General features: G+C 44.5%; 2 protein-coding genes across 2 annotated transcripts; one reads left to right on the top strand and one right to left on the bottom strand.

The window, feature by feature from the left end:
• Window positions 1-56: 56 nt before the first annotated feature.
• On the top strand, window positions 57-3325 carry LOC136497764 (uncharacterized; the record flags this gene model as incomplete). Its single annotated transcript, XM_066493620.1, has 3 exons — window positions 57-680; window positions 771-911; window positions 2473-3325. Coding segments are annotated over 3 exons (1164 nt in total), but the record flags the coding sequence as incomplete, so codon positions are not given.
• Window positions 3326-5718: 2393 nt separating this feature from the next.
• LOC136496367 (uncharacterized) lies at window positions 5719-7285 on the bottom strand. Its single transcript, XM_066492026.1, has 3 exons — window positions 6120-7285; window positions 5933-6046; window positions 5719-5842 (listed from the first exon to the last, which is right to left on the bottom strand). Exons 1-3 carry the CDS (start codon window positions 7283-7285, stop codon window positions 5719-5721), a joined length of 1404 nt encoding a protein of 467 aa, XP_066348123.1.
• Between the last annotated feature and the right edge of the window lie 7745 nt (window positions 7286-15030).

The following is a 15030-nucleotide window of genomic DNA, read 5'->3' as shown; positions in this document are numbered from 1 at the left end:
CGTAATGACATATACTGAAATTATGTCTGCTCCTGTGTTGATAATGGTAATGTTGTAGTTTTTCTCTAGTATTTCCGGGCCCTGTCGCGCGCTTCCGCCTCGCCCGCACCACCCTCCGCGCCCGCGTCCCCGCCGCGGAGGCCTGGTTTCGCAGCCTCACGGCCGGTGACCACCGCGCCCGCGAGGTCTCGCTCATCTGCCCGCCCGAGTGGTGCCACCGCGCGCTCGCCGACCCACTCCTCACCTCCGCCACGCTCGAGACCCTCGCCCTCGGCGAGTGTCGCTTCTCCGATGCCGGGACCGCCTCCGCCTCCGCCTCCGCCTCCGCATCCCGTCTCACGGACCTCTCCCTTTCTCGCACCCACATCTCCGAGGCTGCACTCCAGAGCCTGCTATCTGGCTGCCCCGCGCTGCGTAACGTCATCTTCAGGCACATCCAGGGCCCCCGCCGCATCCGCATCACTTCTTGCCGCAGCCTCGTGCTGTTCGGTGTGTGGCATTACAAGCACCGAGAGGAGCACACCGTCGAGGACGCCCCGCGCCTGGAGTGTCTGCTCGGCGACGTGCATCTGGGAGCGTCGGTCACCATCATCGGCGCGCCAAAGCTTACTGCTTTAGGCTATCTGGTGGTTGGTTTCCGGAATTTCTTCCACGGCATCGACAAGCCTGCTGTTGAGGAGGTAGTTACCTTATTTCAATTCATTGTCGTTCTCCTTCTTCGTCTTGGATAGCTGAGCCTAAATGAGGCATCGCTCACTTGTACATAGCAGAAGGTTAACAAGGGACTGCGTGCTCCTTTCAATAGCGTGAAGATTCTAGCTATAAGCATGACATTCTCGAGCAAGAAGGACATGGCGACGGTGATGAACTTGCTCAAGTGCTTTTCCTTCCTGGAGACATTGCATATCCAGGTAATTACAGCTTGAGGTTGCCACCCATTGCCAATTGCTTTGTCGGTGTGTGTACTATCCATTAGGTAAGAGTAAAGTGCGATTCACCCACTGAACTAGTTGTTGAATTTGGACTACCATACTGGACAACATACACAACTTAGCTTTTAAAATCAGACAAAATAACATCCCCCTTGCCGACATTTCAAAATTGTTTCTTCAGTTGTCGTGGCAGTGGGGCCCACAGGTCTTTGGTCCAACTTTTCCGAATATAAACTTTATATCAAAGTTATAGAGATCGACACAATCTAGTTGATAATTTGTTTTATTTAATAGATTTTAGAGACTCAAATATTCGGTTTAAGTTACCGGATTTTAAATTTTGATTTTTGAATTTTTCAAAGGACCTGAGATGTTGACATAGTCTATACCGAAGTTGTAGTTTCCAGTAAAATCTACAACTTTGTAGTTGACAGATTTTTTATCTGAGACCCAAGTATTCATTTTAAGTTCTCTAATTTTGAATTTTCTTTTTTAATGTTTCAAACGACCTGAAGGGCGGGCCTGGTGCAAGCGGTAGAGTCTTAACGCTTATGACCGGAAGGTCCCGGGTTCGAGTCGCGGTCTCCTCGCATTGCACAGGCGAGGGTAAGACTTGCCACTGACATCCTTCCCCAGACCCCGCACAGACTGCATTGGGTACGCACTTTTTTTTTAATGTTTCAAACGACCTCTGATGTTGACGTGGTCTACACCAAAGTTGTAGCTCTTAACATTTATAACTTTGTACTTGACAAATTTTTTATTTGTGATTGTTTAGATGCCTATATTTTTATTGTTTAAAAAAAATCAAAGAAATTGAATTTCCAAATCTGAGAATTTAAAACAAATATTTGGGCCTCTAAATGTCCCCAATAAAAATGTTATCAACTACAAAGTTGTAGAACATATTAAGAGGAACAACTTTGGTGTAGACCACGTCAACATCTGAGGTCGTTTGAAAAATTCAAAAATAAATTAAATTTCAAAGTTACAAAACTTAAAATGAATATTTGGGCCTCTAAACAATCTGAAATAAAAAAGTTGTCAACTACAAAATTGTCGATCTTACTTGAAACTACAACTTTGGCATAGACTATGTCAACATTTGAGATTTTGAGGTCATTTGACAAATTAAAAAAAAAATCTGGTAACGTAAAACGAATATTTGAGCCGCTAAAATATATTAAATAAAAAATTTATCAACTACAAATTTGTAGATCGTGTCGAGATGTACAACTTTGGTATGAAGTTTGTATTCATATGACTTCATATGAAAAGGTTATGTTTTTTATATAAAAGAAAGAGACCAATTGACAGGTGGGTCCCACTGCCACATCCGCAAAACCACCAAAAAAAACCACTTTGAAATGGTTAAGGGAATATTTTGTTGGGTCTTAAAAGTTGAATTGTGTATGTTGTCCGTTATTCAGGTTCGAGGGGGTCTTTCAAATTCAACGACTAGTTTAGGGGTGAATCGTACTTTACTCATTAGCTAAACTTTGCAAAGAACTTCCTCTGATTCTTCATTTTTGTGTAAAAGGGCAAGCCCGGGGAACGCCAGGTTGACACATTTGACTTCGGCTACTACCAGAAGAATGAACCCATTGGATGTATTGTTAACCATCTCAAGACCGTGAGGCTGGAAAGCGAAGTTAAGAACCTAATAGGCGAAGTTGAGGAGCGAAACATGTTTGAATTTGTGTGTTTTCTCCTTGCGAATGCACAGGTGCTGCAGATCATGAAGATTCAATCTGCCATGTCCAACACCCCTACATGGATTACTGAACAGCAAAATTTCATTCAATGCCACAGGGCCTCTGTGGAAGCCAAAGTCGTGTTCGAGGGCCTGAAAGTTGTCCATCGTAAGAGGTTCAGTATAGAGGCTGTGAATGCTCTACCTGACCCCTTTGATAGTGATATCGACATCATGGGCTACTAAATGGCTTGAGTCTTACTGCAGGGATAATTCACCTACAAACTGTTGAAGGCATTTTGTGTTATGTTATCTGGTTATCTGAATCTACTATTTAATTTAGGCAGCATTTCAGGTTTCGTTCTAAAGAAGACCAATATCCATGGTGCCACTGTCAGATAGTTTCCACTGTGATTTATGTGGTCTTTATGGTTAATCCTTTAAGAGTTGCTACCCATGATGCCACTGGCAGGCTTTTTGGCCTATGCCAGTTAAGCATCTGAGATTTGGAATCTACACTGTGACTGTCATCTGTTTTTCTTGTCGCTTTGAAAATAATTTTGAAGTTCATGTCCCTTGTCAGATTGTGTGATATTTCATAAGCTTCTAATCTTTAGTACTCCTACATGCAGCCTGTTTGCTTGTTGGTTTCAGCTAGGGCTTATCAGTCAGCCAACAGTGTTTTCCTCTTACAACAAATCAGCACTAGCCGGGCTTATCAGCCTAGAAACCAACCAGCGAACAGGCCGATGGTCTTTACGCGTCTCATTTGTGGCTTCTAATCTGTATGTTTTGGATAAATCGTCAAATTTTCTTTCATCGTTTTGTCCGCTGTTTTTTTTTCGCACAAGGGATGCACTCCTTCGGTACATGCCCTTCTTTTCCTTTAAGAAATTGTTCCTTAAATTTCTTGAATTCTGGACATCTGTGATGGACCTGCGCATAAATTTGAAGCTCGTAGTGCAACATGTCAGCCATTCAGCTTGTTCCTGGCCCGTTACTCATGGCGAGAGCAGCGGCACAACTGGCCACTGTCCGATACTAGTCTTAGTCGGGCCTGGTTAGACGATTTTTTTTTTTTTTACAACGGTATTAGACCGGGATGGCAGACAGGCGGAACAGACGCTTCAACTCTGGCGATCCCCGGCGACGATCCCGGGGGTCATCTTCGACGAAAAGGAGACTCGACTCGGGTTTCGACGCCGCTTCGATTCACCGTGGTATCTTCTCATCTCGTCTCCTCTACGTCCGGTTCTGCCGGGGCTTGGGGGGGGGGGGGGGGGGGGGGGGGGGGGGGGGGGGGGTGGCGGGGGCGGACTCCCTCGGCGCGGGTGCCATTTTTGCTGAAGCATGTTTGTCTCGGTTGCGTGTTGCAATTGAGCTTGATTTCTCAGAGTTAGTTCCTGTTGTGTTGTTCACTACCAAATTCTTCGAGGTCTGATGGGGAATCGCAGGTTAACCCTTGCCTATCCCCCATTTGCGCTATCGCCTCAGAGTTCTAGGAGTTCGAATCATAAGCAACTGGGCTCCAATCAGGGTGACTTTCGATCGAGATTCTGCAGAAACACAGATATTCGCTTTCAGGGCATATCGTCAGAGCAAGTTCAGTCAGATGTTGAATTGTTAGAGATGGATTTGGATGATTGGTTGAATGCGGATCAATTTCCACCTTTGAGTTCGGCCAGGAAGAACCCCACTGTGGCGTTGGGACTCCCAAAACATTCCCAGCCCGATGATCCAACCAGGGTGAATAGGCTCAGACACCACAAAATTCCTCCGATCGTCGCTGTGGACTCGCGTTCGATTACTGTGGGTAATCTTCCGATTCAGTTCTTTTGGGCAGGCAGGGAGCCGGCAGGTACTAGGGAGCCAGAAAGCATAAGATCAACCGAACAGATACTGCAAAGGATGAAGCCGCCATTGCTGGAGCAGAGGAACGCGTCTTCTGTGCTGAAGCAGGGTGGCGGGGGGCAAGCAGGTGATCCCAAAATTCAAGAAAGTTCACAAAGGCAGAGAAAGGTAAAGGAGTTGGGCCGGCCTACTATGGCCCATCCATAGAGGAGTTATTTTCTCACTCTTACATTCCCCCATCTAGGAGAAAATTGGTTATTTGCCATTGCAAATAATGGGCTTCGCAAAATTGTCATTCAAAAAATTGACTTCGCAAAATTGCCAGTCTAAACATGTATATTTTGTTTTTGTTGCCATAATCCCTATTTAGCTCCTTTGTTTCTGTATTTTGGAATTGTCCTCTCCACGAAAAGACATTTCTGCCCTTGGCTGCTGCGAGACGTCGGGCGGATCATCGTTGGCACCTTTGCTGCGTCAGGAACGAGAATACCGATCATCGTTCGCACCTTTGCTGCGTAGAAGGATCGTGATGACAGCTTGCTTCAGGGCACGTTTTGTGCACGACAAAAACTACATGACTTTCAGCCATATAAGGCTGTAGAAAAGGATTTAATCGTGGAGCTTATGCTCCCACAGGATACTGAAAATCTCTACCTGTACTGTTTGTCCAGCCCCACGGCACTAAGCACACCTTTTACGTTTGGTATGATTTGTCAAAAGCAATCATGACACCAAATCACTGGGAATTGATGTGAAGTGACAGATTATAATAACGTTTTTTTTGTATTTTATTTGAATTTTGTATACATACACGCTCTTTCTGTCAATTTTTTTTTAATAGAAAAGGGTTCTCAGAAAGTAAAACAGGGAGCAGACCTACTAAATATCAGCTAGCTATCGCTGCCATACACTCGTACTCCGGGGATGCATTCCACTATTAGAGCGATGATATGATGCTACTATGCATATGCGCTATTGCTGCACTTTGCTACTAGCAAAATTCATGGACAAATTTTAACCGTCAGCGTTCTTCATATGTTCAGCAACAGTGTGACGCTGACAACTGCATGCACTCCACCTGCATTCACGCATATGTCTATCACACAAATTCATAAATTGAGAATAAAATGAGTTCACATCCGAATCCATAAGCTGAGTATAAATGAGTTCATCTCATACATGCATAAATTGAGCCTAAATGAGTTCATCTCGTAAATCTATAATATTTAAGTCTAAACGAGTTCATCCAATATGTAGCTTTCTTTTTGGCGTCAACTTCTTTGGTGCAGCTGTAGTAGGCATTTTCTCTGGAGCAGTGGTCATAGATTGTGCTGAACCGCCCTCTCTCAGCAAGAAAGCAAGACGGCTACACACAGATAGTACTACACTTAGACAAATATTTTTGAACTAGATTTGTACATCAAAATGACAGATTATTTGTGTCACTTATTCTTACCTTCTAGTCACCCTTCCAGGACTATCCCGTAGTATTTGCTCTCTAGTTGCTCTCTGTGGGGTGCTAACCTCACCTGGCTTAGCCTTTGTGACATTCTTTCTAGGCTGTCTCTTTCTACAAGAAAAAGGGAATTAAATTTTATAATGACATTATAATTATAGGATTGAATATAAAAACAAAGGTTTACCTTTTTTTCTTTGTCCTATTGAGTGGGCACTTGGAACTAGCTTGGCTGTGACCCTTTTCACCGCATCTCTTGCAAGTCATTGGGCCTCTAATCATTTTCTTTCCCTTAGCGTTGGTTGGAGCAGTATCACCTGCATTAGTAGCATTGTCATATGCATTGGTAGCACTACTGGTACCCTCACTGTCTTTCCTACCTCTCTTCTTGTGTCCACCTTCAAGACATCCTTTTATCCTAAGTTTTCTTTGTCTTCCACTTTCTCTAGGATTAAGAGGTGCACAAACAACAAATGGCAGCTGCACATGTGGCCATTGTGATCTACCTGTCATTGGCTCAATCTCTCTACCATAAGCAGCCTTGAATCTATCCACTGAGTAGTAGTCATGCACAAATTGTTCAAGGTCCACTCCCCGTCGTGAGGTTACAAAGGCCAATACATGTTGACATGGCTTACCAGTGTGCTGCCATTCAAGACAAGTACAAGTCCTTTGATGCAACTTGACAATATGCCTTTCAGCAATATTCTTACTGTGGTCCCAAATCTCTGCACTCCAATTAGCAGCTGACACAACTTTCAAGTGTCCCAATCCTCTAGTGTTGGCCTTTAGTTGAACCATAACACCTGGAAGTATCCTCCCAACTGGCAGTCTATCTGCAATATTTCTCCTCTTGTTCCACAATCTCATAATCATCTCTCGAACCTTATCAGCAAGTTCAGCAACAGGTAAGTCCTTAATGTCTCGTATCCAATTATTAAAAACCTCAGCTATATTATTAGTGATGTAGTCACACTTGATATCTGGATTAAAGCCACACATATACCACAACAGGTTATGGTAGTCAGTTAACCATTTCACCACTTCTTGTGATTCACATTTGATTGCAGCCATATGCTCAAAGAATATATCTTGATCGTATGCCCTTGCTGTAGGATACATCCTTCCAAACCCTCTAAACTTTTTCTGAAAATTTTTCATAAGATGAAGAAAGCATTCTCTTTGCTCTGCCTTTGGGAACACACGCTTCACTGCATTCTCTAAACCCTTGCATGCATCTGTGCACAATGCAAGGAGTGGAGGATCACCTATGGCCTTCTTTAGTTGGGTCATAAACCAAGTCCAGTTGTCCTCTATTTCAGAAGCTATAAACCCGAAAGCAAGTGGGTACATCCAATTGTGACCATCAACTACTACCGCTGAGGCTAAATGGCCATTCCACCTTCCATTAAGTGCTGTAGAATCTATGCTCAAGTAAGGCCTACATCCTTCCAAGAAACCATCAATACAAGGTTTAAGAGCACAGAAAAAACGATGGAAATAAACTTTACCATCCACTTCAAGCACCTCAATTTCCACCACACTTCTAGGTGACCTCTTCAATACCTCAGCCTTCCATCTGTACAGTAGCTCAAAACTCTCTTCCTAGCTACCATAAACCTCTGCGAGAGCTATTTCTCTACCCCTCCAGACCGTGTCATATGAAATTGTAACAGAGTGCTCTTTCTGCAACTTTTCCTGCAACTCTTTAGCACCCATATGAGGATAATCCCTGAGGATACTAACAGCCTTGCTAGCTACCCAGTTACGAGATGGTGTAATAGTTTTCACCCTCATCATGGAAACACATGTATGGTGATCAATTAAAACTGTGACCTACAATTACACAATTTGTGAGGACTATATGAAATAAATTCAACAAATTAAGTAATCTAAATCTGAACTACATAAAAATATTTTCACCTCTACAGTGCTTGCGCCCTTATGCTTCGAACCATTGATTTTCCAAGGGCAGTCACCAGTGGACTTGCAGAAACCTCTAAACCTGGTCGCATCAAACTTCTCAGTTCCCAAATCAAACTCTTCGTTGATGGCAAATTGCCACACTGCCATCCTGAACTCTTTCATAGATGGGTAGATAGTGCCAAGGTCCATCTTGGGGTGGTCCTTATCATATGAAATTACCAACTCACTTGGTATAACATCACTAGTAGGAATTGCAGCATCATTATCATTATCGACACTCTGCATATCCATCGATCGATCATTTGGTGCAGCCACATGTGCACTCTCCTCATCTCTAAGCCCTAAAAGCACATATATTTGATTTTCACTCAAAAGTTCAATTCTTCCTTCCTCATCGTGTGAGTCTACTATCTGCAAGTTGTCCCAGTCAACTTGTGGTATAGGATCATCAACCTCCATATCAAACCTAAACCAAATATCGTTTGCAGTTTACGGTTTACACAAAAAAAATTGAAAAAAAGAAACAAAAAAACGAAAAGGCTACATCACCACACCTCGGAGGTAGTGCACGTTGCACCATGTCAGGCAGCGTCGAGGGCGCAGAGTCTTCGTTGAGCGCAGGTGCCAGCGAAGCCGCGTCAATGCCGGTCAGTGAGGGTGCGTCCACCATGAGGGACGGACTAGGATCCGGCGGGGCGCGTGACGACGTTGGGGCTGCATCTAGCCCGCCGAGTGCGTCGGCCGCTTACAGCAAGCTGAGCGCGCCTTCTGTCGGGGCCACGATGAGGGGCGGCGAGGTCACTCCGAGGTCCACCGTGGTCGTGCCGACGGCTGCCGAGGTCGCTGTGAGTTCCTCCATGGTCGTGCCGACGACCATCGTGGTCGCTGCGAGCGCAGGTGACGACGTGGCGACGCTGAGCATGGGTGGTTGTGTGGCAGCGGCGAGCGCGTCCGCCGGTGGTGCCGCATCATGGACGTCTAGGGCACGTGTTCTTCGTTTGCAAGGACGTCCGATGCGGTTTGCGAGTGGAAATAGATTTGAACTATCTTTACGTCCGATGCAGTTTGCACGTGGAAACCGATTTGAACTATCTTTCCGGCTGATGCAGCCAAGATGCAAACGACGTCTCCTAGCAGCCAAGCCAAGGACAGCAATGACTTTTTGCGTGAAGGACAATCCCAAAAAACAAAAACAAAGGAGCTAAATAGGGATTAAGGCAACAAAAAACAAAGTGTACATATTTAGACTAGCAATTTTGCGAAGTCAATTTTTTGAATGGCAATTTTACGAAGCCCATTGTTTGTAATGGCAAATAACCAATTTTCTCCCCCATCTAGTCGCCCCCAGCCTAAGACCTGTCGCCATCGCTGGGGGTCGCCGCCACTAGGGTTTGGGACCCGACGACGAAGCGATTCCTGGCGAGTGTGAGTGACATTAGATAGTTCGGAGCTCAATCAAAACATCTTCATTGTGCGCATCCCGCCACTACCGATGAGAAGTCCTTCGTGGAGGTAGCCAAAGAATCTATGGAGAGAAAGCCCTACCAGTCGCGCGATAGCAGAGATGGTGAGCGCTTTAGGGAGGTCTGTGAGGGGGATCGCTTCAGAGACAGGCGTGATGATTTCCAAGATCAACGCCGTGACATTCGTGAGTCGTTCCAAGGTCGGGATGGTCATGGGCATCGGGATTACTAGGAGCAAGGTGAAAGAGATCAGCGCCCGAATTGCCAGTTGTTTAGAGATCATGACCCAAGGGATTTCCAAGGTCGCAACCACGCTGGTGATGTTCAAGAGGCTCAGGATATAAGGCGGATGATGGAGGAGGACCTTTGACACAAGATTAAAGATCGCAGGAGGGGTTTCAACCAACAGTAGAATTGGGAGTCAGGATTAGGTCAGTATTCAGGCCTTCCTATGAAATGCTTCAACTATAATGACTATGGCCATCACCAATCTACTTGCAAAAGGCCCCCATTCTATTATAGTTGTAGAGATACTGGTCATAAGTCTGCTTAGTGCTCTCTGATGAAATCTAAAGGCCTACGACTGTGTGGATATAGGTTGCCAGGGCAAATTTTTTACTGTCTAGATGTACCAGAAACCAAAGCAGATGGTAAAGCTAATTCAGAATCCCCAATTAGAGCTCTTGTGTCTGTTTTAGAAGGGAGAGGCACTAAAGCAAGAATTAAAACTGAATTACAGTATTTAGTGGACTCTAAGTGGGATTGGAATGTGAAACACATCTCTAGGAGTGAGTTTATAGTTAACATTCCATCCAAGGCAGTTATGAGTAATGGAATTGGCTCGATTGGTAGGGGATCCTAAAGAGGTGCATCTACCATCATTGAGCTGGAGATCAGTCGAGGTTAAAGTCTCATGCAAGAACCCTGGTCAGATTGGTGGTACTTCAGAGGTCTTCATCAACAAATAGGGTAGAAGGATTACTCGGTATTACTCTAATAAGTTGAAGAAATTCCCTTCTTCTAAGCCTAATGATGATGAATTGGAAGATAAGGATGAGGATGACCCTGAATCACAAGAGAGTCATGGTTGGTTGGAGTCTAGAAACCCACCACCACAAGGGCCTTCAAACAACAATGGAGCTAGTCCATCTGAGTACCAGGGTAAGAAAGCCAATTTGGCTGACCCTAGTACCAATAATAGTGCAGTGGAGGAAGCTACATCTCAAGCCTCAAATGCTAATATTTAGAGTTGTCAGGACTTGATGTATTCTACAGATATAATTCAGGAGATAGTTGAGCTAGCAAGCAAGTTGAATCCAAATGGAACATTTGATCAGAAAGGTTCTAAAATAGTTGAGGGGCAAACATCCAAATGGGTGAGTGAGGAGTCTTCTAAGGTGCCTTTACCTCATCCAAAGAGTTCGATCACAGCTCTAGATTCTGCTGCTATGGAAGCTATGTTTGATAGTAACTCTTTAGTTATCAATGATCATTTGGAAGCTGCCCAGCTGGTAACTAATACAAGGGCTAATCAGGTTGGGACCCTAGTGGCCAAGTTACTGCCCAATCCTATTGAGAGTTTCACTTTAAGTCCTGATACTCTGCTTCCTGTGGTCAATACCAATGAGATAGTTGGCACTGATGAGATAGTTGGAGATGCGGTGGGGATGAGTCCTTCTAGTGTCAATCCCAAAGTAGACGGTAGCGCTACAACAATTGATACTATCTTAGCTAGTTAGGAAGCTCTCTAACTTTATGCAAGCTGATCCAAATTTGTCTTCTCAACCTGGCCAAGTGCCTATGCCTAATCCAGTTCTGGTTCCCTTTGAACCCATCAAGGTGTCAATCAATTGTACCAGACAAAGCTCAAGACTCTAAGATAGAGATGTGCTTGTCCAAGAGAAGGCCATGGCTAGGAAAGTTTTTTCCAAAGGTATTACTTCTTCCTCCATTAGGGTGGGCCTGGTGCAAGGGTAGAGTCTTACCGCCTGTGACTAGAAGGTCCCAGGTTCGAGTCGCGGTCTCCTCGCATTACACAAGCGAGGGTAAGGCTTGCCACTGACACCCTTCCCCAGACCCCGCACAGAACGGGAGCTCTCTGCACTGGGTACGCCCATTACTTCTTCCTCCACCCTACCTATTTTTTATACTTCATGCTCCCTAGATACAATTGCTAGAGTTTGTGGCTTTTCTTTAGGGAATGAGGAAGCCACTAGAATTGCAAATATCTCCTTGATTCAAGCCAAAGAGGATGCAATGGCTGCCCTTTTGAACACAAAACAAAAAATTTTGCCGAGTTCTATAGAAGATAGAGATCAGACAGTGGATGAGAGTACTACAGGGCAATACCCCCTTGATTAGAGTTTGCAGGGGATAGAGCTTTTGATGAAGGTAATTTATTATCTGTGGATCAAGGATGAAGATCCTCTTCTGGAACATAAGGGGGTTGGGGAATGTAGGGAGAAGAAAGCTATTATTAGAGTTAGTCTATAAACATTCATTTGACTGTGTATGCCTTCAAGAAACTATTCTCAGTGATGCTCCATGTGCCCACCCTGCTGCTCGTGTTGGAATGGTCCCAACTTATGGACTTGTTGGAAGGTGTTGAGCTTACTGAAGGAAGAGATGAGGTTGTTTGGCTCCTAGAAAACTCTTAGAAATATTCTACTAGTTCTTTATACAAACTGATGACATCTGGAGGTTGTTGATCGATAAATGATGATAATCTAGAAATGCACCATTCCTTTGAAGGTCAAAATCTTTATGTGGATGGCAACTCATGATAGGATACAATGTGGAGTTCAGCTAAAAAAGAAGAAATGGTCTGGTCCTGAGGAGTGCTTTATGTGTGGCATTCTTGAAACCTTTGATTGCATTCTCTTTCAATGCCCCATAGCTGTGTTTTTGTGGTCATTCATGTGTGACTGCTTGGGCTGGGTGTCATCCCCCATCAGCTGTGCATCCTTGTTTTCTGAGATCATAGAGAAATGTAGAGGTAAGAAGCAGGTGGTAACTATGTTCTTATGTGCAGGCGCTCTATGGTTGTTCTAGAAGACACGTAATGATGTGGTGTTCAACAAGATACTATCCTCTTCAGTGGCACTCATCTACAAGATGGTTATGGTGGTGAAGACATGGAGCCCATTGCTGAAACCAAAGTTGAAGCCTGTTGCAGAGGACATTATTCAGCTATTATCGGTGAATGCTGCTACAATGTAATGATGGCATTGGTTTTGATGTTATCATAGTCCCAAATAGTGTGGTTTGGTTGAGTTCGGTCTAAACTTGAGTAGAGTTGTAGGTTTATCTTTGTTGATGTTAAGTTGAGTTTCATTAACATTCCAAACTCTATTGTAAGCTGGTATCCCTAGCAGTGGATCCTGGGCTCCTTAAGCTTTCAATAAAGCCAGGCAATGCCTTTGATCTAAAAAAACAATGGTATTAGACCAAACCAGTTGTATTTTTATAGTGCTCACCGGTTACCCAAACAAAAATTAGTAATTTTGAGCGTCCAACCTTTACTCGAGTATCAGGCAAACACAGGGTGTGGGACCATGTGACACAACCTTTGCTTATTAATATCTAGTCAATTCATCATCACCTGTCCATCTCCCACTCCGCTGCCCGCCTCGTTGTTCCTACCGATGCTCCACGCGCCTGCCGCTGTTCTCAGTGATGCTCCATGTGCCCACCCTGCTGCTCGTGTCATTGCTCCTGCTCCACTGCCCGCCTCGCCCGATGATGATGTCGACGCAAGGAGAAGCGTTGGGCCTTGGCATGGAAGCCCTCTAGCCTCACCTCCTGCTATGGCTGCGGTGCCTCGATGCAGACGACGGAGGAGGCCACACCAGGATATGATGCATGTTGCAAGTATACATTTGAAATGGTTCATATGCTTTAGAGATATGTTTCATTTTCTTCACACAGATTACAAAAGTAGATTGAGATGTTGCATATGCTGTAATGGATGTACACGTATGTTGCAAGCGTATGTCCCCAATGTTTCATCTATTTTTTCGAATGTATGTTACAAGTGCGTTTATTTGGATGTTGCATATGTTTCACACATATGTTGCAAGTGTTTTATTTGGATGTTTCCATATGTTTGCGATGGTTATCAATTGTTTTTTCAAGTGTTTCAGATGCATGTTTCAAGTGTTTCATATGTCTTTTTTATAAGTTGCAAGTGTTGCATTTGGATGTTTCAAAAGTAGATTGGGTGTTGCACATGGATGCACGTGGGAAGTGGGAGGGGGCGCGAGCAGTCCTCGCACGGGTGACGTTTGGGCGGTGTGGGCCCTCGCATGGGTACAAGTGAGCAGGCACGGTCGAGTGAAGTCTAGGCGACGCATGGACACGTGAAACAGAGGGGAAACTGACTGCAGCCGTGAGCGTCTAGACACTCGTGTCCGTCCGGACATCCGGGCGCTAGCAGTGCCAAACAAACATTTTAAACCATGTCAGAAAAAATATGGACCCATAATTAACACTGGATTTTAACTATAAACCAGTTTCCAAATAGGTACTAAGGGGCTAAGTACTAGCTAGTTAAAAATTAGATCTAGTGCGTCTAAACAGGAGAGCTAATAGGTGGGCTATTCTTTAGCTAAGTTTTTACTAGTTGTTAGCTAACTAGCTAGCGAACACAACTAATTTTTAGCCCTAACTAGTAACTAGGCATGTGTTTGCAAACAAACCCTAAATCCAATTAAATTATTAGCTCACTATCTGTGTAAATACGAAGTAATAAGGTCCCATTTGGCATGGCTTTTCCACCAGCTAAAAGAATATGTGGAGGGTGGAGATGAAAATAGTGGTTTTACCCGGCTTCAACTTGTCCTAGGGACCTCTAGCAATGATTGAGGGCCGTTTTACCCTAGAAGATGCACGATGTCAGTGTTATGAGAACCGACCACTAAATTTAGTGTCACGCTGTGCTAGGAATCGATGGGAAGCATTTGAGACATAGGGAAGTTATACTGGTTCAGGCCAGATCCCTATGTCTAGTCTCAAAGGGGTTCGAGTTTGTGTTCCTCGGTTCAAGTCCTCAATAGGCTTACAATGGGGGCGCTCGTAAGAGTGGGTTTGGAAGTGAGAAGATTCAAGATAGGAAAAAACCCCTCCCAGAATGAAGGTCTAGCTCCCCTTATATAGTCTTGGGGGTTAGGTGACAATTGAGAGGGAATGGATCTCCCAACCTAAGTGGTCAAGAGCCCAAGAGGAGGGTGGCGGTTGGCGAGCTTGGTCTGTAGGACCTCTATGTCTTGTCTCTACTTCTGTTGCATGTTCGAGTTCCATCACAGGTTCTTATTCTCCACGTCAAGGTATGGTGCACCAAAGTGACATAGTACGGGTCGTGGTTGTCCACTTGTTGTCCTGTAGAATGTGGGTGCATAGTGCACATAATTGAAAGGTCCTTGTTTGGTTTTGGTAATTGAGTGACAACCCTAGGTGGACTAATTATGTTTATGTGAGATACACAAGTGATTAGTCCACAGGTACATGTGTGTGAGCAACATATGCCATGGAGGTCAAAATGGCTTGGAGATGTTGCAAAGCTCACACATATGATGATGAAGGAGCTCATTGCACATGAGACATGACATTGAGACATGTGATCACGGTGGAGAAGATCAAGACATGACTTGGCTTGATGGACCGGTTGCAAGCGTGAAGGGTAAGTTGGAGGCTTTGGAGCGATGGACCACG

The sequence above is a fragment of the Miscanthus floridulus genome, chromosome 12, assembly GCF_019320115.1.
Source record: "Miscanthus floridulus cultivar M001 chromosome 12, ASM1932011v1, whole genome shotgun sequence".
NCBI classification, from domain to species: Eukaryota; Viridiplantae; Streptophyta; class Magnoliopsida; order Poales; family Poaceae; genus Miscanthus; species Miscanthus floridulus.
The sequence above is the reverse complement of the archived record's forward strand: the minus strand, read 5'-3'. Positions and strand labels throughout refer to the sequence as shown.

What these genes read in the sequence shown, in the direction of transcription:
- LOC136496367 (XM_066492026.1), bottom strand. Translation starts at nt 7,285, where the DNA reads ATGTACCCACTTGCTTTCGGGTTTATAGCTTCTGAAATAGAGGACAAC. An exon ending in AATAGGACAAAGAAAAAAAG is followed by an intron (nt 6,047 to 6,119) that starts GTAAACCTTTGT and finishes TTTTTCTTGTAG; the next exon opens with AAAGAGACAGCCTAGAAAGA. An exon ending in CCTGGAAGGGTGACTAGAAG is followed by an intron (nt 5,843 to 5,932) that starts GTAAGAATAAGT and finishes ATCTGTGTGTAG; the next exon opens with CCGTCTTGCTTTCTTGCTGA.